At 63.9% G+C, this 26,863-nt stretch overlaps 1 protein-coding gene across 1 annotated transcript; it reads left to right on the forward strand.

The window, feature by feature from the left end:
* Window positions 1-1,611: 1,611 nt before the first annotated feature.
* Window positions 1,612-23,949, forward strand: ADGRB2 (adhesion G protein-coupled receptor B2). Its single transcript, XM_041417535.1, has 30 exons — window positions 1,612-2,401; window positions 6,888-6,971; window positions 8,443-8,607; window positions 10,961-11,125; window positions 11,863-12,027; window positions 12,102-12,203; window positions 12,560-12,666; window positions 13,365-13,559; window positions 13,655-13,723; window positions 13,837-13,945; window positions 14,019-14,165; window positions 14,929-15,004; window positions 15,074-15,176; window positions 16,049-16,092; window positions 17,916-18,042; window positions 18,515-18,618; window positions 18,893-18,995; window positions 19,227-19,377; window positions 19,618-19,687; window positions 19,781-19,847; window positions 19,961-20,046; window positions 20,668-20,766; window positions 21,457-21,628; window positions 21,700-21,795; window positions 21,924-21,963; window positions 22,095-22,753; window positions 23,023-23,058; window positions 23,358-23,462; window positions 23,602-23,655; window positions 23,755-23,949. Exons 1-30 carry the CDS (start codon window positions 1,612-1,614, stop codon window positions 23,947-23,949), a joined length of 4,485 nt encoding a protein of 1,494 aa, XP_041273469.1.
* The last annotated feature ends 2,914 nt before the right edge of the window (window positions 23,950-26,863 follow it).

The raw sequence follows: 26,863 nt of genomic DNA on the forward strand, positions 1-26,863 counted from the left end.
GCCAAGTGTCCCTCCCCACAAGCTGGGGGATGCCCCAGTATCAGCACCTCTGCCAGGGTGGCTCGGGAGCAGGATTCGCTGTTTGAGGGTGTTTTGGGAGCAGGATTCGCTGTTTGAGGATGTTTTGGGAGCAGGATTCACTGTTTGATGGTGTTTTGGGAGCAGAATTCGCTGTTTGAGGGTGTTTTGGGAGCAGAATTCGCTGTTTGAGGGTGTTTTGGGAGCAGGATTTGCTGTTTGAGGGTAAGGAAGAGCATCCCCCGTGCTGTGCCAAGCGCTCGGCATCCCTGGCTGGGCGGAGGAGAGCGGCGACCTCAGCGATTTTGGAATCAACCTCAGCCATGGCATCTGGCCCTGTGGCCACCTCCTGAATGTCCCCCAATGTCCCCAGGGCTGTCCCTTTGCCACTGCTGCCCCGGACACAGGCTGAGTGATGCTGACACGTGCACGGCGGCCTCGGCCTCTGTAGAGCCGTGCTCCGGGCTCACTTAATAAGGCCACGGCGTGCATTATTTTATTAATGAGGTATTAAAAAGCTGTTCATGGTGATGTTCTGCATTCCCAGAGAGGCATCCAAGAAATCTGTACTGAGCAGTGGCTGCTCACCCAGTGCCTGGCTCTTAGGACAGATGTGGGGACACCGCGCTGCTGGGGTGTCACCGTGCGTTTGAGGGTGTTTTGGGAGCAGGATTTGCTGTTTGAGGGTAAGGAAGAGCATCCCCCGTGCTGTGCCAAGAGCTCGGCATCCCCGGCACACGGCTGGGCGGAGGAGAGCGGCGACCTCAGCGATTTTGGAATCAACCTCAGCCATGGCATCTGGCCCTGTGGCCACCTCCTGAATGTCCCCCAATGTCCCCAGGGCTGTCCCTTTGCCACTGCTGCCCCGGGCACAGGCTGAGTGATGCTGACACGTGCACGGCGGCCTCGGCCTCTGTAGAGCCGTGCTCCGGGCTCACTTAATAAGGCCACGGCGTGCATTATTTTATTAATGAGGTATTAAAAAGCTGTTCATGGTGATGTTCTGCATTCCCAGAGAGGCATCCAAGAAATCTGTACTGAGCAGTGGCTGCTCACCCAGTGCCTGGCTCTTAGGACAGATGTGGGGACACCGCGCTGCTGGGGTGTCACCGTGCACCTCCAGCATGTCACCCCGAGCTGCCAGCCTGTCCCCACCATGCTCCAGGGCACCAGAATGAGCTCCAAGGGCTATTTTAGCCCTGTTTGAAGTTGTTTGGTGGTTCCATGCCCAGGCTGTGCTTGGCCAGGGGTGAGCAGAGGGTGGCAGGGTCACTGCAGGGGGGAGCTGTGGGGCTGGGTCTCTGCTCTGGTGGTTTTGGGGTGAAGTCCTCACTCTGTGCGGCACTGTCCCCAACCTGGGGACTCATTAGCACAGCAAGGAGTCCCCTGCAACCCTGCAAGGTGGCAGACTGGGACAGGGACCAGGTGGGGATGTGAACCAGGAGGTGACATGGAGTACCTGGAGTGCTGCTCCCACACCAGCTGGACTCAGGGCAGGGTGCTGACCCCCAGCCCAACCCCACGGCGGCCAAACCTCCGGGTAAGCCTCTGTCCGTGTGTCCATCTGTCTGCCTGCAGGGCAAATGCCATAGGATGACCGCTGCTGGTCCCCTCTTACTGGCTGTGATTTCGTCTGTCCTGTGGCTCACGCGGGGCTTCGACCCGGCTCCCAGCGCCTGCTCCGCCCTGGCCTCCGGCGTCCTCTACGGCTCCTTCTCCCTCAAGGACCTGTTCCCCACCATCTCCTCCGGCTGCTCCTGGACCCTGGAGAACCCCGACCCCACCAAGTACTCGCTCTACCTCCGCTTCAACCGGGAGGAGCAGGTCTGCACCCACTTCTCGCCCATGGTGCTGCCGCTCGACCACTACCTGGCCAACTACACCTGCGACCCCCGGGGCGAGGCCAGCCCCGCGCCCGCCCGCCAGCGCCCCGAGCAGCAGCAGGAGGAGGAGGAGGACGAGGAAGCCGAGCTGGAGCTGTGCGAGGGCGCGGGGCCCTTCACCTTCCTGCACTTCGACAAGAACTTCGTGCAGCTGTGCCTGGCGGCCGAGCCCGAGGCGGCCCCGCGGCTGCTGGAGCCGCAAGCGCTGGAATTCCGCTTCGTGGAGGTGCTGCTCATCAACAACAACAACTCCAGCCAGTTCACCTGCAGCGTGCTGTGCCGCTGGCTCGAGGAGTGCCTGCAGGCTCCCGGTGCCCGCCGCTGCGGCTTCACCCACGCCGGCTGCAGCTGCCAGGCCGAGAGCCCTCCGGCCCCCCGGCGCAACGGCACCCGGCCCCCGGCCCCCGCGCCCACCCCGGCGCCCGCCGAGCCCGACTGCTGCCCCACCGAGCTGCATTCTGCCAGTGCCAACGAGCTCGACCTGCCCGAGGTGCCACACGGTGAGTGGGGAGCGGGGATGGACCCCCGGTGTGGTGCTGGGGGTCACTGGGTCGCGGTCAGGGGATGGGTGGGTTCTGCCTGTGCGTGGTCCATGGGGGATGGGGGTGTTGGGAATGGTGCAGTGGGTGGATCCTGAATGTGTGAGCTCTGTGGGACTGGAATGTGCCAGCTGGGAACTGGGCATGGAGGAGGGAGTGGTGAAATGGATGGATCCTGGGGCTGGATGTGCCAGTGGGGCACTGGGAATGGGGCAGGAAACTGTGAAATGGATGGATCCTGGGGCTGGAGGTGCCAGCTGGGAATGGGGCATGGAGCAGGGAATGGTGAAATAGATGGATCCTGGGGCTGGAGGTGCCAGTGGGGCACTGGGAATGGGGCAGGGAATTGTGAAATGGATGGATCCTGGGGCTGGAGGTGCCAGCTGGGAACTGGGCATGGAGCAGGGAATGGTGAAAGAGATGGATCCTGGAGGTGGAGGTGCCAGTGGGGCACTGGGAATGGGGCAGGGAATCTGCAATGGATGGATCCCACCCATGCACACTGCTGGGGCAAGATCGGTGCCAGCTGGATGCTGGGCATGGAGCAGGGAAGTCACGCCATGGGTGAACCCTTCCCATGCACACTCTGTAGGGCTGGAGCATGCAGGTGGGTGCTCTGCATGGAGCAGGAAAGCTGGTGCATGGAGCAGGGAATCCATGGGATGGATGAATCTTCTCTGAGCCAACTCCCAGGGCAGGATGGTGCCAGCTGAGCCCTGGGCATGGAGCAGGGAACCCATGGGATGGATGAATCCTGCCTGAGCATGCTCCCTTAGCGCTGGAAGTTTCCAGTGGGACACTGTGCATGGAGCAGGGAATCCCTGCATGGAGCAGGGAATCCATACAAACCTCAAATTCGTGGAGCTGCAGCTTGCTCTGCCCTTGCCGCGGCCAAACCATCCCTGGGAACACCACGGTGACCCCACCGCTGCCAGGGCTGATGCCACGGCTGCTCTGGCACATCCCACGTGGCTCCCTGGCCTGGCTCGCCGCCTCCCTGGCACGGGGCAGGAGCAGGAGCCAACTCGCTCTGCCCTGGTGGAGACGTGGAAAACAATTTGCAGGTAAAATGACCCTTCACCGTGGCAAATTACCCTTGACTGCTGCAGCCCGGGCGCTTGTTATTCCAGGCAGGATGTCACGGCACGGCGGCCGGGCTATTAACCAGGCGGAATGAGGCCATTTGCTCGTTCCGGGATTGTAGGAACGGCTGAGGATAAAGCAGCCGGCTCCGGGATCCGCGGCGGGGCCGCCTTGCCCTGCTGCTGCCCGTGCCTGAGGCGCCGAGCCCGGCGAGGTGATGAGGGGATTTTGGGACACATCTGGCCAGATGTTTTCCCTTCAGCAGCCTCGGGGTGATGCGTGGGCAGGAGCAATCCCCAGCGGGGCTGCGTGGGGTCTTTATCCGGCAGATTAGGTGGCGGGGCCGGGCCGGGGGTGTAGAGATAATTTCATTGGGCTTTAGCATTTATTTCAGGAGCTAAATGTCATTACGGGCAGATCCCCCACTAAATCCCCGGTCCGTTACAGCTGCAGGGCTCTAAATCGCCTCATCCCGAGGGGAGCTGCTTGAGCTGATTTCATTTTATGGGGTTTTTTTCCCGTTTTGGGTTTTTTTGCCCCCCTTTAAATGCCACTCCCCGTGGGTGATTAAGAGCTCAGCGCCGGGGACAGGTGCCAGCCCCAAGGTCAGCCTGGCTGACACTGTGCCCGAGAGGTGACACCTGTGGTGGCTGGGGCTGCCTGTGGAGAAGGGGGATCCAGGATGGGATTGGGAATTGGGATCCACAATGAAGAAGGGGGATCCAGGAGGGGATTGGGAATTAGGATCCACAATGGAGAAGGGGGATCCAGGATGGGATTGGAAATTGGGATCCACAATGAAGAAGGGGGATCCAGGATGGGATTGGGAATTGGGATCCGCAATGGAGAGGGGGGATCCAGGATGGGATTTGGAATGAGGATCCAGGATGGGATGGAGAAGCAGGATCCATGATGGGATTGAGAACTGGGATGCAGGATGGGATGGAGAAGCTGGATGCAGGATGGGATGGAGAAGGGGGATGCAGAACCAGATGGAAAAGTGGGATCCAGGATGGGATTGAGCATTGTGATCCAGGATGGGATTGAGAATTGTGATCCAGTGTGGGATTGAGAATTAGCATCCAGGAAGGAATGGAGAAGGGGGATCCAGGATGGGATGGAGAAGCAGGATGCTCCTCCAGGGGACCCAGCACATGCCCAGGGGTGTCTCAGTGGGATTATTTCCCCCGAGCCTGGCACAGGGCGCTGGCCAGGGGGGTCCCTGCAGAGCTGGCAGGGCTCAGTGCCACATTCCGCCTCTCCGGCTGCGACGGCCGCAGCGCAAACTCCGGCTCCTTCTCCAAATTACATTTGACATTCAATTAAAGGCTGGAGCGCCCGGAGGCTCAGTGTTATTGCTGTGCCAGAGCCACGGGGGTGACACGCCGCCTCGGCCACCCCTCGTGCCACGCCGCTGCCACCGTCCCCTCTGGGTGTCACCGTGCTGAGCGGCGGGGCCGCATCACAGAGCGCCCTTCATGCATACGAGGGGGGGGTCCCAGGCTCCCACCTGGCCTCCCCCCAGCCCCCCAGGGTGGAGAATGGTCCCCTTTCAGGGGGATGGCGGCACACAGGGCCGGGGGGCTGAATGGCGCCTGTGAGCCGAGGCTTGGCGGGCGCCCAGCGCTGATCTCAGCGGCTCCTCCGCCGCAGCGACGTGGGGCTGGCGCCCGCCCAGAGCCTCCCCACAGCCGTGACCCCGGGGTCCCCAGCGCCCGCGTCATCCCCGCCGCGGGGAGGCTCTCCCAGGGGGGTTCGGGGATGAGCTTGGAGGCACGTGGGTGGGCTGGAGTTTTGTGGGGTGACTTTGGGTGTGTTCGACCCTGCTGCTCCAGGCTCCAGGCGGTGTGCCCCCTCTAAAGACCCCCAAAAGGGTGACCTCCTCTTTTTGATGGTCACCCTGCTGTGTCGAGGCCAAGCAGCTCCAATTTTGTGTTTCCCTCACCCCAAACCCATCCCTGCTCAGAAACCAACCCCCAGTGAAGTGCTGCTGGGAGGACACAACCAGCCTTGGGGTTCACCTTGAGGTTCCCCAAAGAACACCCCTGATGTCCCCAAAATCACCTGCTATCCTTGCCCCCACCAGCTGTGCTGTGGTGGGGTGCTGGGGGATCCCTGGGCAGGGCAGGGTGCGGTGTTGGGGTTGGCTGCAGCTTCCTGGTGGTGACAGGCAAGGATTTAGTGCTCTCCGAAGGAAATTGAATTTGGTGTCTCTGTCGAACACAGCCAGGGAGAACGCCCTCGTATATCCTCAGGATTTATGGTTTTCCCCAGGCTCTTGCCGTGCCGTGTGTAATTCTGCTGTGGCACTCCCGGAGGGGGATGGCCCTGTGGGGAATTCAACCCCACAGACACCCTTGGGCATCGCCTCATTGTGCCCAGGTCCCCCTGTGTTTCCCATGCCACCAGGAATTCTGGAGCGGGATGTCCAAGGACAGGATTTGAGGGTGCAGCTGGGAGCCCTGAAGGGTTACCCTGAGTTAAGGCAAAACTCAGTAAATTTGGGGACTTTTGACAGCACACCCGGTGACAGAGCAGGCTGTGCTCCCTGCCTGGGGCTGGTGTCCCTGCTGTGTGTCCCAGTGGGAGCCACCATGCACCCAAAGCACCCTGGCAGTGCCAGGTGTCCCCATGCCACCTCCCCTCCATCCCTTGGGGACATCACTGTGTTCGGCTGGCAGGCGCTTGTGCCATCCCTGGCTGCTCTCCTGGCTGTCACAGCAGTGGGGTGACCACAGCATTTTTGGGGGTGACATCCCTGGGGTGGCATCCATGGTGCTGCCCCTCTGTCCCCACAGCACATCCAGCAGGAGCAGCTGGGATGAATCCACGGGAGATCCAGGACCCAGATTTGGGGACAGGAGTCCCTCTGGAGGACAGGGAGGTGGCCCTGGGTGTGGGGGAGGCTGAGGGGGGTGTCCCCCTGTGCCTGCAGCCGCGTCCCCCGCCGGGACCCGCACATGCCAGTTAATTTCACGCCAAGTGCCCTTGATGGATCACTTGTTATTTTTGGTGAGCCGAGCCATAAATTTGTGCCACCTCACTGCAGCGAGCTGATAAGTGGGGATAGGAGAGCACCTCTGCCTGGCACGGTGGGGACACGGGCACCCTGTCTGCACCAGGGATGTGGCAGCCCGGGCTGGGGTCCAGCTGCCACCCCTGGGACATTTTGGGGTAGCTGTGACACAGGTTTGGGGCGCTGGGGGTGTGCTCAGTGATGCTCCACCAGGTCTTGCTCTCAGGGGGGTCAGCATGGGACCAGGCACCCCTGTATCCCCCTGAAATGCCCGATGCTGGCCTGTCCCCATCCCTGTCTCCATCCCTGTCCCCTGCCCACTCTCATTTGGGCGTTTCTCTCTCCTAGGCAATGCAGTCGAGGAGAACCAGAAGGTGAAGACCCAGTGGCCACGGTCAGCAGATGAACCCGGGGTCTACATGGCCCAGACAGGTACCAGAAACAGGCAGGGGGACACTGGTGACACCAGGCTCGTGCACCTGGGCAGGGGTGACAGAGATGGAGCGAGTCCCTTTAGCTTCCTGCCCACGGACTGGCTTAATTTGCTCCATTTATATATTTTTTCCTCTGCACTTTCCTCCGAGGGTTGTAAAGCAAAAGCAAAAAAAAAAAAAAAAAAAAAAAATCTATTAATTGTTTCGTTCAAATGTATTTATTTGGCAAATCCATCTGGGTAATTTGAACGTGCTGCTCCCCCCTCCCCAGCCTCCCTGATTTATGGTCGGAGGGCTCGGAGGCGAGCAGGAGATGGATGGGCCCCAGCTCTGCTCCATGTGCCTGGCGTGCAGAATTCCTGGCCACACTCGGCTGCTCACAGGGCGTCTGCCCCACTGGGAGATCCTGGGTGATCCCATTGGTGACCCTGTCCAGTCTCGGGGTCCCCGTGTGACACGGAGCAACCCCAGCACGTTGTCACCGCCGCTGGTGACACAGAGCCCGTGTTCTGCCTGTCTCCAGGACAAACGGCCCCCTTTGGAGCCCTCCCCCATCTATCCCTGGTTAATTTAAACGGATGGGCTCTGCTGCTGGGCTGTCCAAGAGCCTCAGAGACATCATCAACCTTAATAAGAGCCGGTTGTTGTAAATGTCAGCGTGTGACGGGGTGGGGAGAGGGAGCTACAGAGGGCTGCCCGTGCTGCCCACTGCTCGCTGTCCGTGCTGCCCGTGCTGCCCACCGTGTCCGTGCTGCCCACTGCCCACCCTGCCTGTGCTGCCCACTGCCCACCCTGTCTGTGCTGCCCACTGCCCACCTTGTCCATGCTGCCCACTGCCCACCTTGTCCGTGCTGCCCACTGCCCACCCTGCCTGTGCTGCCCACTGCCCACCCTGTCCGTGCTGCCCACTGCCCACCCTATCTGTGCTGCCCACTGCCCACCCTGTCCATGCTGCCCACTGACCACCCTGCCCCCCCTGTCTGTGCTTCCTGTGCTGTCCACTGGCCACCATGTCCATGCTGCCCACCCTGCCCACCTTGCTCACCCTGCCCACCCTGCCCGTGCTGCCCACTGACCACCCTGCTCACCCCATGCACCCTACCCGTGCTGCCCACTGACCACCCTGCCCACACTGCCCATGCTGCCCACCCTGCCCACCTTGCTCTGCCCACCTTGCCCACCCCACTGACCCTGTCCCTGCTGCCCACCCTGCCCACCCTGCCCGCGCTGCCAGCCCCTCCCAGGACAGATCCTGTCCCTCACACCCGCTGCCATCCCGTGCTCCAATCCCTTCCCCACCTCCACCCGAGGCCTCACCTCACTGACACCTTCAGTGCCACCCCTGTCACCCACCCCACCTCATCCTCACCGCTGCCACCCACACACCCACCTCCCTGCCCCTTGGCGGGGCTGCCCTGGTGGCACGTCCCCTGTCCCCCGCGGGCTCTCAGGCTCCCTGTGTCCCGCAGGGGACCCCGCGGCGGAGGAGTGGTCGCAGTGGAGCGTGTGCTCCCTGACGTGCGGCCAGGGCTCCCAGGTGCGGACGCGCTCCTGCGTCTCCTCTCCCTACGGGACGCTGTGCAGCGGGCTGCTCCGGGAGACCCGCACTTGCAACAACACCGCCACCTGCCCAGGTACGGGGGACAGCGGGGACAGCGGGGACACCGCGGGGCTGCTCTGCCGGCTCCCAGCAGGGCTGAGCAGGAGGGTGGGGACAGAGAGAATGCGTTGCTGGGATGTGTCTGGGGGCTTCTCGAGGTGCTGTGGTGGATGAGAAGGGCGGCTTGGCATGGTTGTGGTGCCCATCCTGAGCTGGGATGCTCCGAGGGCTGTTGACATCCTTCCATCCTCTGGGGTGCCTCTTGGGGAGATGTCTGGAATGGGTGCCCTGCACCCTCTCAGCGGTGCTGCTGCTGGGGATTTGCCTCAGGGACTCCTTTCCATCCTCTCTCCTGGTGAGCTGTGGGCTCCTCCTGGATGTCTCTGAGGCTTTGTTCTGGAGCCTGGGGAGATTTGGAGCCTGGCATTCCGAGGGGATCTCCCTGACACGGGGCAGGAGAGGGCTGAGCTGCTCAGTGCCTCGAGGCAGGTGACAGCAGGATGCCGAGGATCTCCTGTCTGTCTGTGGTGGTGTCCGTGTGTCTCATGTGGGACACAGGAGGGACCTCAAGGTGCCACAGTGGCAGCCACACTGCCCTGTCTGAATCTGGGGTGTTTCAAGGGATTTTCACCCCCAGGACGTGCAGTGTCCGTACCGGGGAGTGCAGCCCTGTCCTGGCACCCCGAGGACATCGGAGCTCAAGGAGGAGCATTCTTTAGGATGGTCCCTGGTCCTTTCCTGGAGCGCTGAGCTCCCGTGGATGTGAGGGGCAGATTGTGCTCGGTGTGCTGACAAGGATCGGGGTGACCCGTGTGTGGCTTTGGGGGGACGTGCGCCGCTAGTCAGCACCTCAAAAAGGACACTGCAGCAGTGCAGGGGTGGCAGCGGCACCGCTGCCAGCTCAGGGATTTGGGATAACAACAGGGCAGGCAGCGCTGGGAACTGTGCCTGGCTGAGCCCTGGGCAGGGCACGAGGGGTCTGCCAAGCCGGGACCCCTGGGAGGCTGGAGGCCCTGGGCTGTGCTGTGTTGCAGTTCCCGGCGCGTGGGAGGAGTGGTCCCCGTGGAGCCTGTGCTCGGTGACCTGCGGGCGAGGGGCCAGGACCAGGACGCGGCGCTGCGCGGCCTCGCGGCGCGGAGGGAAGGCCTGCGAGGGCCCCGAGCTGCAGGCCAAGCCCTGCAATATCGCGACCTGCCCGGGTCAGTACCTCCCTCTCCCCACGCTCCTTCTTCCCGCCGGGAATGCCAGGAGACGGCGCCAGCCGAGCGCCAGGGCTGCGCTCCTGCTGCCACGAGGGATGGGTGGCACCGCCATGGGCGGCTGGGACACAGGGGTGCTGTGACACTCGGTGCACCATCCTGTCCCTGCTGGAGATCCAAGGGGAAATTCAGTGCCGTTGGCTGTGGCGGGGTCTCAGGACCCCAGCATGAGCAGGGGTCCAGCCTAGGGACCACAGAGGAGGTGGCTCCTTCCCTACCCCTCTACTGCGCCTGGCACTGTAGTGGCACAGGGATGTTGTGGGGTACAGGGAGGTGACAAAGGGGGTCGGCTGCAGGGTCGGTCTGCACACAGGTGGCAGTGCCACAGCTGTCCCTTCCTCCTGTGTGCCAGGAGTGGCCGTGGTGGTGGCTGTGGGGTTTCTGCGGTGACGGGCAGGGATGCCATGTGTTAGATGTTGTCTCTATGGGGACCCCAGGTGTGACGTGGGGCAGCTGGAGCAGGAGGCAGCTGCTCCTGCAGCAGCTCTGACAGGGACATGGCACCCATGGCACACAGCATCCTGTGGAGATGCTACTGCAGTCTTGACTTGGCAGGGAGCGATGTCAGGGATGCTGGATTTGGTTGGAAGTGATGCCAGGAATGCTGGATTTGGTAAAAAGCAATGCCAGGGGTGCTGAATTTAGTTGGAAGTGATGCCAGGGATGCTGGATTTGGCAGGAGTGATGACAGGGATGCTGGATTTGTTAAAAAGCAATGCCAGAGATGCTGGATTTGGCCAGAAGTGATGGCAGGGATTCTGAGTTTGGTTGGAAGTGATGCCAGGCCTGCTGTATTTGGTGGAAAGCAACGCCAAAGCTTCTGGATTTGGCAGGACTGATGCCAGAGACGCTGGGTTTGGTTGGAAGCAATACCAAGGGTGCCAGAAACTCTAAGCTCAATGTGAGCAACACCAGGGTCGCCACCCTGAGCGTGTCCCTTGTGTCCCATCCAGTGGAGGGGCCAGTCCCAGTGACAATCCCCTCTCCCAGCACCGCCTGTCCAGTCCGGCACAGGACGAGCCGTACATCCCTAGGTTGGACCCGTTGCCCGGCGATCCCAAGCCGGGGCGGCGCGGTCGAGCGGCCGCAGTGCAGTGGGAGCTGACGCCGCTCTCCTTGTCCCCGCAGTGGAAGGGCAGTGGCTGGAGTGGGGCGCCTGGAGCCGCTGCTCCGTCACCTGCGCCAACGGCACCCAGCAGCGGACGCGCAAGTGCAGCGTCTCGGCCCACGGCTGGGCCGAGTGCCGGGGGGCCCACGCCGACGCCCGGGAGTGCTCCAACCCCACCTGTCCCAGTAAGGCCCGGCGCGCTGGGGGGGAACCGGGGGGACGGCCGCGCGTCGGGGCGCGGCACCCAGCACGGCCCCGCCGTCGCGCCGCCGCGGTGTCACCGCCGGTGACACCCGGAGTGCTGGCGGCCCACTCCACTGCGGGGAGCCTGAGGGTGATGGCAGGGATCGCCGGGCGCGTCTCAGCTGGAAGAGACGGGGGTTGGCGCTGTCCTCGTCCTGGGTCGCGCTGGGGACCCGTCGGTGCCAGGCAGCGGCGGGTCCTGCCGTGCTTTGGGCGTACAAGCACGAGGGAGACCTCACGTGTGCACACGGGGCTGGGCACGGCTCTGAGCATGAGGACACCGGGCAGAGGATGGACCACGGGGTCCCCATCCTGTCCTTTGTGCTGCTCCTTGTTTTGTGGGAGAAGTGGTGGCGCCGCTGGCAGCCGTGGAGGGAGGTGGTGGCTGTGCCATGGTGCCCGTGGATGGTGACAGGGAATGAGGGGCATCTGCAGCAGGAGGGGCATCTGCAGCAGGATGGGCATCTGCAGCAGGATGGGCATCTGCAGCAGGATGGGCATCTGCAGCAGGATGCCAGTCTGCTCTAAAAGAGTGATTTAAACTGATCCATGCATTTCACACCCGCGGGATTTCGGCTCACAGCGCGTGGGGCAGCACCAACAGTGCCCCATCCCCGTCCCCGCGGGTGCCACTCTACGTGTGCAGAGCCAGGTGTCCACAGTGTCCCCATCCCCACAGCAGACAGCAAGTGGGGTCCTTGGAACCACTGGAGCCTCTGCTCCAAGACCTGCGACACCGGCTGGCAGCGGCGCTTCCGCATGTGCGAGGGCACGGGCATGCAGGGCTACCCCTGCGAGGGCACCGGCGAGGAGGTGAAGACCTGCAACGAGAAGAAGTGCCCAGGTATGGGGTACCCCCCACCCCCCAGAGCCCCTCACTCCACATCTGGGCTGTGCTGATCCCCCCTTCCCCCCCAGCCTACCACGAGATGTGCAAGGACGAGTACGTGATGCTGATGACCTGGAAGAAGACGGCTGCCGGGGAGATCATCTACAACAAATGTCCCCCCAACGCCACAGGTGACCCCAGATGTCCCCAGGGCTGGCACAGGGCAGGGGGTGTGGGTGGTATTTGGGTTGAGACACCCCAAAGCCCCAGGGGCAGTGGGTGGCATGAGGGACAAGTGCCCAAACCCCTCTGGCCTGGAGCAGAGTAGGGGGTGTGGGTGGTATTTGGGTTGAGACACCCCAAAGCCCCAGGGGCAGGGGGTGGCACTGGGGTCAGGCACCAGGAGCAGGGCAGGGGGTGCTGGGTGACACTGGGGTCAAGCACCCCTAAATCCCCTGGCCCTGGGGCTGCGCAGGGGACTGTGGGTGGCATCGGGGTGCCAGGAAGGGATTGCAGTGCCAGCCCCAATCCCAAATCTCCGCCACAGGGACTGCCAGCCGCCGGTGCCTGCTGAGCCCCCATGGGGTCGCCTATTGGGGTGTGCCCAGCTTCGCCCGCTGCGTCTCCCACGAGTACAGATACTTGCATCTCTCAGTAGGTGCCCGCTCTGGCACGGCCCCTTCTGTCCCCTGTCCCTGTCCCTGGGGCTCTGTCCCATCCCTGGCACTCCAAGAGACACCTGACCTCTGTGGCATGGGGAAACTGAGGCAGGGCTCTCTGGGCGGGCTGGGAAAGGGGATCCCATCCAGGCTGTGTTCGTGGGAAATGGTTATGGGATGGGAAGGTTCCCTCAGGTCCCCATGGAATCCCCTGTGGGGTGGGAAGAGGGATTCCACCCCAGAGCTGGAGGGGGGTTCTAGTTGGAGTTGTGCTCCTGTGTGTTTGGGAAAAGGCATTTGGGATGGAGAGGATGCCCCCTGACACCCATGCATGTCCCCAGACCTCCCTGGATGTCCCCAGACTCCTGTGACCACCCACAGACCTCTGTGGGCTTGGAAAAATATCCCAATCCTTGAGCTGGAGTGTTTGAGTTGCATTCCCACGTGTTTGGGAAAAGGCTTTTGGGATGTGGAGGATGACCTCAGACCCCAGGGATGTCCCCAAACCTCTGTGAATGTCCCCAGACCACCCTGAATGTCCCCAAACCGCCGTGGACTCCCTCAACCTGCGCGTCCTGCAGCTGCCTTAATTAACTCTGCAGCGTCCCCCGGGCTCTGGGGACAAAAAGGGACACGCAGCACTGCTGGGGGGTGGTGGCAGCAAAGTGACACCGCTGTCCCCCCGTGTACCAGCTGCGGGAGCACCTGGCGAAGGGCCAGCGGGTGCTGGCAGGGGAGGGCATGTCCCAGGTGGTGCGGAGCCTGCTGGAGCTCATGGCCCGCAAGACCTACTACAGCGGGGACCTGCTCTTCTCCGTGGACATCCTGCGCAACGTCACTGACACCTTCAAGAGGGCCACCTACATCCCGTCCTCCGAGGACGTGCAGGTAGCGGGCAGGGGGACAGCGAGGGTCCCCTCCCCGGGGAGGTGGCGGTCGGTGGCTCGGCCTGTCCCCAGCCCCGCTGAGCCCCGTCCCCGCAGCGCTTCTTCCAGGTGGTGAGCTACATGGTGGATGCCGAGAACCGCGATAAGTGGGAGGATGCCCAGCAGGTGAGTGGCACGGGGGGGGCGTGGTGGTGGCAGCCGGGATGTCCCCACCAAGGGGGTGTCCCCACCGCGGCGACGCATCCCGGTGGTTCCGGAGCCGCTCCCGTCTCCTGCAGGTCTCTCCCGGCTCCGTGCACCTGATGAAGGTGGTGGAGGACTTCATCCACCTGGTCGGGAATGCGCTGAAGGCTTTCCAGAGCTCGCTCATTGTCACCGACAACCTGGGTGAGCAGCGGGGAGGGCACGGGGACCTGAGGGCACGCAGGAGCGGGGAGGTGACACCCGTGTCCCCTGACAGTGACCAGCATCCAGCGGGAGCCCGTGTCCGCCGTGTCCAGCGACATCAACTTCCCCATGAGGGGCCGGCGGGGGATGAAGGACTGGGCCCGCAGCTCCGAGGACAAGCTCTTCATCCCCAGGGAGGTGCTGAGCCTCGCCTCGGCAGGTGAGCGGGAGTGCCCAGGTGTGGGCACATCTGGCAGGGCGCGCACAGCTGGAGGTGGGCACGTGTCTACCTGAATGTTCCTGCACGGCTGGGGCAGCGCACAGGTGTGTGAGCCTGCACATCTGGAGGTGCGCCTGCTGGGAGTGTGCACATCTGGGAGCGTGCAGGTGTGCGCACAGGTGTGAACATGCACATCTGGGTGTGCACATGTGTGTGAGCCTGCACATCTGGGAGCATGCAGGTGTGCACACAGGTGTGAACGTGAACCTCTGAATGTGCACAGGTGTGTGCTTGCACATCTGGAGGTGTGCACGCTGGGAGTGTGCACATCTGGGAGCGTGCAGGTGTGCACACAGGTGTGAATGTGAACCTCTGGAAGTGCACATCTGGGAATGCATACATTCCTGCACATCTGGAGGTGTGCCTGCTGGGAGTGTGCACATCTGGGAGCGTGCAGGTGTGCGCACAGGTGTGAACGTGAACATCTGGATGTGCACAGGTGTGTGAGCCCGCACATCTGGGAGTGTGTAGGTGTGTACACACGTGAGCATGCACATCTGGAGGTGTCCGTGAGTGCACACCTGCTGCAGATGTGGGCTCACACCTGGCTCCCATTCACACACGCGTGACCTGCACTCCGAGCACGTGCAGGCGCCCATGCATGCTCTGGGGCCAGCACACATCTGGGTGCACATCTGGCACGCTCGTGTGTGCCCTGCATGTCCCCTCCCGCGTGTCACCGAGCCTGTGGCTCTCTCTGCAGAAGCCGAGGAATCGTCGCACTTTGTCATCGGGGCGGTGCTGTACCGCACGCTGGGGCTCATCCTGCCCCCGCCCAGGTGAGTGGCGCCGCCCGCGGTGTCCCCTGCTGTCCCCCGGCCTGTCACAGCCCGTGTCCCTTCCCGCAGGAGCCCCCTGGCCGTCACCTCCAAGGTGCTGACGGTGACGGTGCGCCCGCCGACCCGGCCCGCGGAGCCGCTCGTGCTGGTGGAGCTGTCCCACATCATCAACGTGAGTGTCCCCTCCCCTGGCACCGGGAATGTCCCCTCCCCTGGCACCTGGAATGTCCCCTCCCATGTCATCATGCCCCCTTCCCATGTCACCAGTGTGAGTGTCCCTCTCCTGTGTCACCATGAATGTCCCTTCCCACATCATCAACGTGAGTGTCCCCTCCCCTGGCATTGGGAAGGGTCCTTCTCTTGTCATCATGTCCCTCTTCCCATGTCACCAGTGTGAGTGTCCCTCTCCCATGTCACCAACATGAATGTTCCTCTTCCAGTCACCAGCATGAGTGTCCCTCTCCTGTGTCACCATGAATGTCCCTTCCCATGTCACCAGTGTGTCTCCTCCCACGACATCAACCTAAGTGTCCCCCTCCAATGTCATCAGTGTCCCCCTCCTCATGTCGTCAGCCTGTGTCCCCCTTTCCACATCAATGTGACAGTGTCCCTCATCATCACTGAGTGTCCCCCTCCCATGTCATTGTGAGTGTCCCCTCTGTGTCATCCACGCAATTGTCCCTTGTCCCACATTGTCATCGTGACTGTCCCCTCCCATGGCATTGCCCTTCCTCATCATCAACCCTCCTGTGTCATCAATGAGTTCCTTCATCGCCACCATGGGTGTCCCCTTCCCCTCCCACGCCATCCATGTGCCACCCTGCTGTCCCATCACTGTGTCCCCACAGTCCCTTGTGGGTCCCTGTCACCTTTAGGGACTGACCAGGGCAGAGACCAGCAGTTCCCAGTTTGTGGAATGGTCCCTGTGCCCACAGTGGGGACATGCCACCCCTGGGACACCCAGGGAATGTCCCCAAGGGCCACATCTCCTTGTGGGGTGGGGACAGGGCTGGGGGGAGCTCTAACCTGTCCCTGTGTCCGCAGGGCACGTCCCACCCGCAGTGTGTCACCTGGGACTACTCGAGGACGTGAGTGAGGGGCAGGGGCACGGGGACATGGGGACACTCTGGTGACAGGGCGGGGCTGGCAGTGCCAGGGGGCTGCTGGGAGGGAGGGGAACAGGGATGGGAACAGGAATGGGAACAGGGATGGGGACAGGGATGGGAACAGGAATGGGGGAATGGGGATAGGAACAGGGACAGGGATCAGGGATGGGAACAGGGACAGGGAACAGGGATGGGGACAGGAATGGGGACAGGGACAGGGAACAGGGACAGGGAACAGGGATGGGGACAGGGATGGGAACAGGAATGGGGGAATGGGGATAGGAACAGGGACAGGGATCAGGGATGGGAACAGGGACAGGGAACAGGGATGGGGACAGGGATGGGGACAGGGACAGGGAACAGGGATGGGAACAGGGATGGGAACAGGAATGGGGACAGGGATGGGAACAGGGATGGGGACAGGGACAGGGAACAGGGATGGGAACAGGGATGGGAACAGGGATGGGGACAGGGACAGGGAACAGGGACGGGAACAGGGACGGGAACAGGGACAGGGAACAGGGATGGGGACAGGGATGGGAACAGGGATGGGGACAGGAATGGGGGAATGGGGATAGGAACAGGGATTGGAGCAGGGATGGGGGAACAGGGATGTGGACAGGGACGGGGAGCAGAGATGGGAACAAGGACAGGTAACAGGGATGGGAACGGGGGCAGAAATCAGGGAAGGGACAGAAAGCATGGATGGGGACAGGGATTGGAGCGGGGACAGGGAACAGGGACAGGGAACAGGGACAGAAAGCGGGGATGGGAGCAGGGATGGGAGCAGGGACGAGGAGCCAGGACCATCCCTTCCCACACCCCAGCCCCACTGGCACGGGTGAATTGAGCTCCCACGGGATCGATGTGGCCCCGGAGCCGCGGGGCCGCCCGCGCCAGGCTGCCAGATGTGATTTGTTAGTGCTGGCAGGAACCAGGGAAAGTAGGGCAGGAAGGGGGGCGGGCAGCGCTGCGGGCTGGGGGAGGGCACTGCCAGCCCCCCTGCCCAGGTAGCCACGGGAGCGCCGCAGTTTGGGGTCACTGGTTCCAGTTCACCCCCCAAACCGGTGGGGAGGGGTTGGCTGTGATGAGTGTGGCAGGTTCCAGCCCGGCCCCAGGGACAGTCCCCAGCTGTCCCACAGACCCAGTTCCTGGTTTTCCTGATGTGCTGGGAGCTGTGGCTGCCCTCCCTGGGCGTGGCAGTGCCACCCCACTCTCTGCTCCCTCACTGGGGTGGTCCCCTGGCAGGAGGGGTCCCTGTGACAGGAAGGGTCCCCATGGCAGGAGCGTCCCCAAGGGGGTGGGTCCCCATAAAAGGAGGAGTCCCCATGGTGGAGAGATCCTTCTAACATGAGACTCCCCATAACAGAAGGGTTCCCAAGGGCAGGAGGGGGTCCCCATGGCAGAGGGGTCTCTGTAGCAGAGGGGTCCCATAATGGGGGATGCCCATTGTGGGAGAGGACCTCATGGAGAGAGGGGATCATCACCCCCCTGGGAGGGGACACAGGTGCCAGGGGGCTCTTGGGGCTGTTCCTGCCTCTCCTGGCACTGCCCCGCCCCTCTCTGTGGTGTTTCTTCCCCCCAAATCTCTGTGGGATGATAAAACCCGAAGCCTTTCTGCTGGATCAGCCCGGGGCAGGGATGGCTTCACCCCCATCCTGAGCTCAGGGGGGTCCCCTGGCAGTGCCCCCTCCGTGCCTCCCCCCGGGCAAGGCCAGGAAGGGGTTAACACTGGAGAGGCGCGAGGGGCTGCGTGTGTTTGACCATTTCAAATTGCTCTCCCTCGCTCTCTTCCCATTAATCAGGGATGCTGGCTTGGGAAACTGGGACACGGAGAGCTGCCAAACCCTGGAGACCCTCCCGGCGCACACCAAATGCCAGTGCCGCCAGCTCGCCACCTTCGCCGTGCTCGCCCAGCTGCCCAGAGACCTGGTAGGGGACAGGATGGGGACAGCCAGCAGCCTGCTGGGGACACGGGATGTGGGTGGGGGATGACCCCCGGGCTGGGCAGGGGCGGTCCCGAGGGAGGGTGGGGATGGGCACGGAGCATTTCCTACTGGGATGAGGTGGGCACTGGAGGGTGGGGGTGTCCCCAGCAGCCAGGGGAAGGGTCTCAGCACCCTCCAGCACCCCCAGCAGGGTGGGTTTGTGTGGGTAGGGGCTGCCATGGTCCCTAGAGCTCAATACAGGGCACTGCTCTGTGCCAGGAGGGGAGGGGGCACCCCATTGCTATTCTGCCCGCATCCCCTGTTGGCATGGAGGGCTGTGCCACCGCTGTCACCGAACCCTTCTGGCACCCGGAGGTCCCCAGCAGGGGGGTGGAGGGCCCAGAGGGGGCAGGGGGCTGGCAGGGAGCAGTGGGGAGGGGGCTGAGCTCAGCCAGTCCCCCATGGTGTCCCCCCAGGCCATGGACCCCTCGGGGACGCCGTCGGTGCCACTGATGATCGGCTGTGCCGTGTCCTGCATGGCCCTGCTGACCCTGCTGGTGATCTACGCCGCCTTCTGGAGGTGACCCGAGGGCACCTGGGGACCCGGGGGGCACCTGGGGCGTGAGGCCGTGTGGGGAGGGGGTGACAAAGGGGGACACGGCACCGAGGAAGGCTCAACATCAACAGGATTGGTGGGAACGGAAAACTTGGGTGGGAGAAGATGCCTGGGACTGTCCCCACCCCAGGACAGCACCCACCCTGTGGACAGGGACATGGGACAGGGACAGGGACACAGGACAGGGGACAGGGACAGGGGACAGCGACAGGCTGGCCCCACGTCGCTCCTGCCACAGGTTCATCAAGTCGGAGCGCTCCATCATCCTGCTCAACTTCTGCGTCTCCATCCTGGCCTCCAACATCCTCATCCTCGTGGGCCAGTCCCAGATGCTCAGCAAGGTGGGTGCCACCACCCTGCCACCACCCTGCCACCCTCAGTGGGGTCCCAGGCCACTCGCCTGGTCCCCTGCTGGCTCCCAGCACCAGATTGGATTTGTTGGATTTGGATTAACTCGATCCCGGGATTAAATCCCCCCCGCCCGCCCCTGGCTTTGACACAAACCTCGCCTGGCGTGGGGGTTTAACCGCCACGGTGCCAAACACTGATGTCACCGTGTCCCCACCCTGCAGGGCGTGTGCACCATGACCGCCGCCTTCCTCCACTTCTTCTTCCTCTCGTCCTTCTGCTGGGTGCTGACCGAGGCCTGGCAGTCCTACCTGGCGGTGATCGGCCGGATCCGGACACGCCTGGTCAGGAAGCGCTTCCTGTGCTTGGGATGGGGTAAGAGCCCGGCCTGGGTGGGAGGGGGGCACCCCTCGCCCACCCCTGGTACCCCCCAGGCTCATCAGAGGGGAAACTGAGGCACAGAGGAGGAAAGCAGACCCGGGTGTCTCAGGTGGCACCCTCAGGCCGTGGGGAGCCGTCAGAGGAGCTCCATCGCTGTCCCCACTCCTGGGGCTGGCACAGGGGGGGACAGTGCCACCTTCCTCCAGCTCCTCCAGCCCCGTGTCCCCTCTCCAGGGCTGCCAGCCCTCGTGGTCGCCGTCTCCGTTGGCTTCACGCGGACCAAAGGCTACGGGACAGCGAGCTAGTACGTGGGGACAGGGGACACAGGGAGGGCTGGCTGGGAGCAGGGGACGGCCACAGGGCTGTCCCCTGACACGCCACCCTCGGTCCCCTGCAGCTGCTGGCTCTCGCTGGAGGGCGGTTTGCTCTACGCCTTCGTGGGACCCGCTGCTGTCATTGTGCTGGTGAGCTGCCCCTGAGAGCCCTGGACCCCCCAAAACCCACCCAGGGGGGGCTCGTGGTAGCTGCTGCCACAGGCAGGGGGCTCCGTGCCAGCCCTGAGCCCACCCTCCCGCAGGTGAACATGCTGGTGGGCATCATCGTCTTCAACAAGCTCATGTCCCGCGACGGCATTTCAGATAAGTCCAAAAAGCAGCGAGCTGGGTAAGTGCCCTGTGCCCCACGGGGGGGTCCCCGGTGCTGCCCCCCGACCCCCACACCCTGCCGGGGGCTGGGCACGGGGGTGCCCCGGCAGCGGGCTCAGGGTGGGGCAGATTTCACCGCACCCGTGGGCGGCGGGGGCCAAGCCCGGGGTGAGCACAGCCCTTCGCTGGGGGCTGCTGGAGGGGCAGAATTTGGGGAGCAGCCACCCCCGCTCCTTCCCTCGGGGAAGGGGGGTCCTCAGGCCGCAGCCCCCCCTCCGTGCCCGCCCCCTCCCCTGCCGCTTGGCCACCCCCCCTCGCCATTAACAGCTGCCGCCCTCGACTAACCCGACGCTCTCTTTCTCTCTCTCTCTCTTTCTTCTCCTCCTCCCATTTGCTTCTTGCCTGTGTCCGTCCATCCATCCATCCCTCCATCCATCTGTCCATCCATCCGTCCATCCCCCCCCTCCCTCTCCCCGCCGTCCTGCCTTGCTCCCTCCCCTCTCCCCGTGCCTGCATCCCCCCCCCCCCCCCCCCCCCCCCCTCCAAAAAAAAATTTTCTAAATATTTAAAGAAACTCAGCAGTAACCCCCGCGTGGCCCGGTCCTGGCCGCGGGGCGCCGGGGGGGCGCTGGGCTCGTAGCTCCAAGCCCCCCCCGTGCGGCAGCCTGCTGCTGAAATGCACCAAGTGCGGCGTGGTGTCCAGCGCGGCCATGACCTCCGCCACCGCCAGCAGTGCCATGTTAGTGCCCGTCCCGCGCCCGCCGCGCCCCCCGCCCCGAGCACAGCGCGGGGGGGGGCTCTGGGCATCTCCCCGAAGGGGTTGGGGGGCGGGTTGGGGGTCCCCGAGGGCAAGGAAGGAAGGAAGGAAGGGTGACGCTTTGTGCTCGGGGCGGGGTGTCCCATCACCTCTGCATGGCATGGCTTCCCATGGCAGGTCACCTCATCGCTGGGGTTGGGGGGCTGTTCTGGCCTGAGGGTGGGGGCACGGGCTCGGGGGTGTCCCCGGGACCCTCTTCCCGGCGTGTGAGCTCCAGAGGCTGCCGGAGTCCCCGCTCACGGGGGTTTAGTCACAACAGAGGCAGCCCCAAAATTCGCTGTTAAAAAAAGAAAAAAATCCCCTCTTGCTGTTCTGGTGGCCGTGGGAGGGTGGCGGTGGCCCCGCGTCCCCCCAGCACCCTGTGGCTGTGTGGGGACAGGGACACACCTGGGGGCTGGAGCCCACAGGTCCCCTCAGCCCTCAGTTCCCAGCCAGCACTGGCTTGGGGACACCGAGGGAGACGGGACAGCTGGGTCACCAGCCCCGACCATGCTTGTGGGGCGCGGGGCACGGCTCGGGGGGCTGCTGCGGGGAGGGGGGCGATGCTCGGGGGGCTGTCCCGGGGCAGTTCCACCCCGCGGGCTCACCCCGGCCCCTCTCTCCCTGCGCCAGGGCATCGCTGTGGAGCTCCTGCGTGGTCCTGCCTCTGCTGGCGCTGACCTGGATGTCGGCCGTGCTCGCCATGACCGACCGGCGCTCCATCCTCTTCCAGGTCCTCTTCGCCGTCTTCAACTCCGTCCAGGGCTTCGTCATCATCACCGTGCACGGCTTCCTGCGCCGAGAGGTGGGGCGGCGCCGGAGGGGTGCCGGGGGACAGCCCTGGCCGCGGGGCCGTGACCGGCTCTGTCCCCGCAGGTCCAGGACGTGGTGAAGTGTCAGATGGGGGGGTGCAGGAGCGAGGAGAATGAAAACTCGCCCGACTCCTGCAAGAACGGGCAGGTGCAGATCCTGGTGAGTGGGTCCCCCCCTGGAGACCCCGCCGCTGCCCGTGCCGGCCATGGTGCTTCATTTCCCCGTCTCTCTCCCTCTCTCTCTCTCCTCTCTCTCTCGCTCTCTCCCCTCTTTCTGGATTTTTATAGACAGATTTTGAAAAGGACGTTGACCTGGCGTGTCAGACAGGTGAGCTCCCCTCTGTTGTCGCCGTGCCACACCTGGGAGGGACAGGCAGCACGAGCCAGGGGGTCTGTCCTGTGTCCCCCACCCTCCGTGGGACCCTCAGGGCCGGCTCTGACCCCGCTCCCTGCCCACAGTGCTGTTCAAAGAGGTGAACACCTGCAACCCCGCCACCATCACGGGCACCTTGTCCCGCATATCCCTGGACGGGGACGAAGACCCCAAGCTCAACACCACCTCGGAGGGCGGCCTGGGCTTCTCCAGCCTGCCCGGGAACATCCCCCCCGCCAGCATCCTGGTGCAGGTGCCCAAGATGACGCCCAACGTGGTGGCGGGTCTGACCGAGCTGGGCGAGCCGCCGGCGCAGCAGCTCAGCCTGGAGGCGCCGGGTCCCGTTTACCTGTGCACCGAGAGCAGCCTGAGGCCTCTGGAATACGGCTGGATCCGGGCTCCCGAGCCCCCCCGAGAGAGCGATTACATGATGCTGCCCCGCCGCACCGGCAGCCTCAAGCCCTTCCCCCGGGATGAGGGGACGCTCGGTGCCGGCGCAGAGGAGGCGGTGCCCGGCGGGACGGGGCGCCCGGCGGCCGAAGGGGACGCTTATCCCGGGTTTGTGGCCGTGGATCACGTCAATGTGAACCTCAACCAGCCCTACGCGACAGTGAAGACGCCCTACGGCCTCCAGTTCAAGCAGCACCCCACGGTGAGGCAGATCCTGGCCTCGGAGCTGTCGGAGCGCAGCCGCACCATGCCCCGCACCGTGCCCGGCTCTGCCATGAAAGTGGGGTCCCTGGAGGTGAGCGGGGGGCTGGTTCCCCCTGGGCACGCGTGTGGGGAGGGGTGTGTGTGCCCAGGACACAAGTGCACGTGCAGGGTTGCATGAATTCCCCCAGTGCTCCCCCCTGGCCGTCCCACCTTGGTGGGATGAGCTCTGTGTCCTCAGCCGGGCATGGATTGGGGCTGGCATGAGCCCCTAAACCTTGTTCCCCCTCATGCTGAACCTGCAAAGACCTTTCCCTTTTCTTCTCCATCTCCTCCCCCTGCTCCTGCCTGTCCCCCTGCCAGAGGAAGAGGTTGCGGTACTCTGACCTGGACTTCGAGGTAAGTCCTGCCATGGAGGTGTCACCGGTGCCGTCGTGGGGGACTGATCCAGGTTGTCCCCACTCCCTTTGCCCCGCCGGCAGCTCCTGAGCTCTGAGGGGTTCAGACCAGGCAGTACCAAGCATTGGCTCTGAATTAAAACAGCGATGAGGAGCGTGGAGTGGGCTCTGATGCTGGTCTGGGATGCCCCAGGAAGGCAGGGATGGGGACGGGGACAGGGACAGTGCCGAGGGACAGGGGACAGTGCCGAGGGACAGCAGGCAGCGCCGATGGCCACAGGCTCTGCTCTGCCCCCGCAGAAGGTGATGCACACACGGAAACGTCACTCCGAGCTCTACCACGAGCTCAACCAGAAATTCCACACGCTGGACCGGTACCGGGCTCCGTCCACCGGCTCCTCCAAGGTGAGGTCCTGGAGGCCCCGTCCTGCCCTGGTGTGCACCCTGCAAGCCTTTACCTCCTCCTGCATGGACTGTGGCACCCCGGGGAGATTGAGGGCACCCAGGGGCGCCGCCGGGGCTGAGCGCTGGGGTTTTTCCGCAGCGAGAAAAGCGGTGGAGCGTCTCCTCGGGCGGCGGGGACAAGAGCACGGGCAACGTAAGTCCTGACTCCCCCTGGGGGCTGTCCCATCCCATCCTGGAGAGGGCAGGAGGTGGCTGTGGGACAGAGCTGGCCACAGCTGCCCCTGACCTGCAGGATGTGACCAGCCCCGAGGAGCAGCGGCCGAAGGCTCCGGCCGCGCCGCCCAAGCCATGGAGCACGTTCAAGGCGATGACACTGGGCTCGCTGCCCAGCGCCCAGCGGGACAGGCTGGAGCTGTGCCGGGCAGACTGGGACAGCCCCTGCGCCGGCCTGGACGGGGCCGACGGCGACTTCCAGACGGAGGTGTGAGCGCCGAGCCCGCCGCCGCCGCCTCCGCCCCGTGCGCGGCCCCGCGAGCGGACGCGCCGGGTTTGCTCCGTGCTCCGGGGCAGCCGGGGGGTCCCTGCCTGGCCGGAGCTGTTGTCCCCCACCCCGGGAGATCCGCCTCCCACTCGTCCTCGCGCGGTTCCTCCTCCTGCCACCCCCAGGACGCGGGTGTGGAGGGGACCCGCGCCCTCCCCCTCCCCCCAAAATGCTCACCCACGCTCACGCCTGCACCCCTCCCCCGGGGCAGGACCGGCCGTCGAGGCCCTCAGACCTTCGTTCTTTTCTACCGGGATGTTTCTTCACGCCGTGCACCGTGTGCACGCGAGCGGCCGCCCCCCGGGACCCTCCCAACCCCGGGACCCCCGCGGCCGCCCCCTCCCAGCCCTCCCCACCGTCCCCACCCCACGGGGCAGGTGCTGTCGTTGTTGGAAATAAAAGTTCACTCTCTGTGGTGCCGTGGGGCCGCGGCCGCCGCCTCGTGCTTCGCCTGGGGGTGGCTGTCACCCGGTGTCACCCCGCTCTGCCTGCACCCCCCCTGCCCAAAAATGCCCCCCTGAGCTGGGCTGATCCTGCACCCACGCGCTGCGAACGAGCATCTGGTCATGGGAGCCGGGAGTGGTAATTACAGAGTAATTAATCTGTGAGTAAATTAGGAACCTCGGAGGTCATCACCACGTGGGGCCGCTCCAGGTGGGCTGCCCGGCACTGCCGGAGCATCCCGGCATCCGGAGCTGGGGGATGCGGCCTCTGGAGATGGAGGTGGGGCAGCAGGAGCAGCAGCTGTGGGTGGGAATGCCCAGAGCAGGAGCTGGGTCAGGACAGCGGTGCTGGAGCAGAGGACATCTCTGCTGGTGGCTCTTGGCACATCTGGGATGGGAGGCTTTGATCCATGGTGGGATCACGGCACTGAAACCCTCCTGCTGTGCTGTGGTGGGAGCAGATCCTGGTCACAGCTGTTCCTTCCCTCTGGGAAAAGCCTCCCGAGCTTCCTGAGGGCTTCCCTTGGTCAGGACAGGCTTGGAAAGAGCAAAGGACTCTGCTCAGTTTGGGCTGGTGGACACTGCCCAGTTTGAGTTGGTGGACACTGCCCAGTTTGGACCATGGGACAGGACAGGGCTGCTCCCAGCCCCAGTGCCAAGACACCGGGACAGGATGTGACCCTGGAGTGGGGGTCCCCTCCCCAGCCCCCCCAGGGGATGGAAGTACCAATTTCATAGCCCAGTTCATCCCAGCAGCGCCCAGTTCAGGTTTGGGGCACTGGAGGAAGCCATTTGGGTTCCAACGTGGTGGTGGGAGTGAAAAGGAGGGGGTGGAAGGAGCCAAATTATTCCACAGCCACCTCCTAAGGTGGGAATCCAGCTGTGTGGGGAGGGGGTTGTCACAAGCACAAGGATTTTGGCTGCCCATGCCAGGGGTCAGGACGGTGGGTGACAGGTCCTGGCACAGCCAGGGGCTGCCGTGGGGCTCGGCCGACGCTCCCAGCCCCATGGAGGGTGTGGGACACCATCCCCTCTCTGGGGTGTCCCCCCGCTGGTCCCTAATTCTGCTGGAAATTCTGCTGGAATTCTGCAGCCACATCCTCCAGCTCCGGTTTCTGAGAGCTGCCACGCACTGGAATCCCCCCCGCCCCCAGCTTTGGGGGATCCGGGCCTGCTCCAGCTCCCCTCCTCTCCTTCCCAGCCAAACACAGCCGCGAGAGGCAGCGTCAGGGTTTCCTGGGGCATCTGTTGGCAATTAGCAGCTTTTATTACTCATGGAGACGCCAGATGGGGCGAGGGAACGGAGCCCGGGCCAGAGGCACAGGCTCGTGGTGTGTCCCAGCATAATGGGACAAGGGACAGCCCCCATCCGGCGGGACGGGGGGTACAGGGTGAGCAGATCCCAGAGCTCTGGAGCCGTTTTCCATCTGCTGCTCCCATCGGAGCCAGGCTGAGTCCCCCCAGTGCCAAAAATGTGCGGAAACGATGGAGAAGCGGCTCTGAGGCTGCGCGGCCGCGGGGGGACGGGAGCTCCGCGGAGCTTCTCCCTCCGCTCCCCGGGAAAGAAAACTTCACCAAAAAGAGGCAAAAGTGCTGTTCTAGCACCGCGGATACAAATGGCCCGGGGAAACTGGAAAGAATTCCTGCAGGCGCTCTCCTTCCTGGCTGGAATTAGGCGGGGAGGGGGGGGAATTGTGCCTGGATTGGTGCAGAATTTAATGCTGAGCCGCTGAAATCCTCGCCGCAGGAATTCCCTCCTGTGCCTCGTCCAGGCCGGCAGCTGCCTCTGAGCCAGCGTGGTCCGGACGGCGTCATCCCAACGCTCATTCCCTGGATTTGGGGAGCCTTTTGGGGGTTGGCTGAGCTCGGGGTGAGGAGTGGGGAGCCCAGGGTAACACAACCGCCGTGTTGCTCGGAGGCAAAATTGTCTCCAGCCCCAAAATTATCGGGCTCTGCTCCGGCTCGTGTTTTTTGGCAAGCGGCGCGGCAGTTTCTTGGAAGCACAGCGTGCCTCTGCTTTTTCCATGATGGGATGGAGGGTGGGCAGGGGCTCCAGGATCCTGCTTTCCATCCCCCCGCTGGGCGCCGCTCCAAGCGAGAGTTCTGGGGAGGCGGGATCCGGCTTCTTTCTCCCTCTGGAAATGCCGATCCCGTGCTCTGGAACAGCAACGGGAAGCAGGAGCTGCGCGGAGCGGGGTTTTCCACGCCGCTGCCACCCCTGGGGCTGTCGGGGTCGCTTTGTGCCACTGGGTTGGGGACGACGAAGCCAGGGGAGCACCCTGGGAAGTGAGGGAAACTGAGGCAGCGGAAGGGTGCCTCAACTGTAAACCCTCCGAGGTGTTTTGTAGATGAATTGAGGACCCTGGGAGACGCAGAGGATGGGATGAGGCTGCCCTTCATCCCTGCTCTGCTCTGGG

This window comes from Onychostruthus taczanowskii, unplaced genomic scaffold (genome assembly GCF_017590055.1).
Source record: "Onychostruthus taczanowskii isolate IOZ18803 unplaced genomic scaffold, ASM1759005v1 scaffold56, whole genome shotgun sequence".
In the NCBI taxonomy this organism is placed as follows: Eukaryota; Metazoa; Chordata; class Aves; order Passeriformes; family Passeridae; genus Onychostruthus; species Onychostruthus taczanowskii.

What these genes read in the sequence shown, in the direction of transcription:
- ADGRB2 (XM_041417535.1), top strand. Translation starts at nt 1,612, where the DNA reads ATGACCGCTGCTGGTCCCCTCTTACTGGCTGTGATTTCGTCTGTCCTG. An exon ending in GGTCTACATGGCCCAGACAG is followed by an intron (nt 6,972 to 8,442) that starts GTACCAGAAACA and finishes TGTGTCCCGCAG; the next exon opens with GGGACCCCGCGGCGGAGGAG. An exon ending in GCCACCGCCAGCAGTGCCAT is followed by an intron (nt 20,767 to 21,456) that starts GTTAGTGCCCGT and finishes TCCCTGCGCCAG; the next exon opens with GGCATCGCTGTGGAGCTCCT.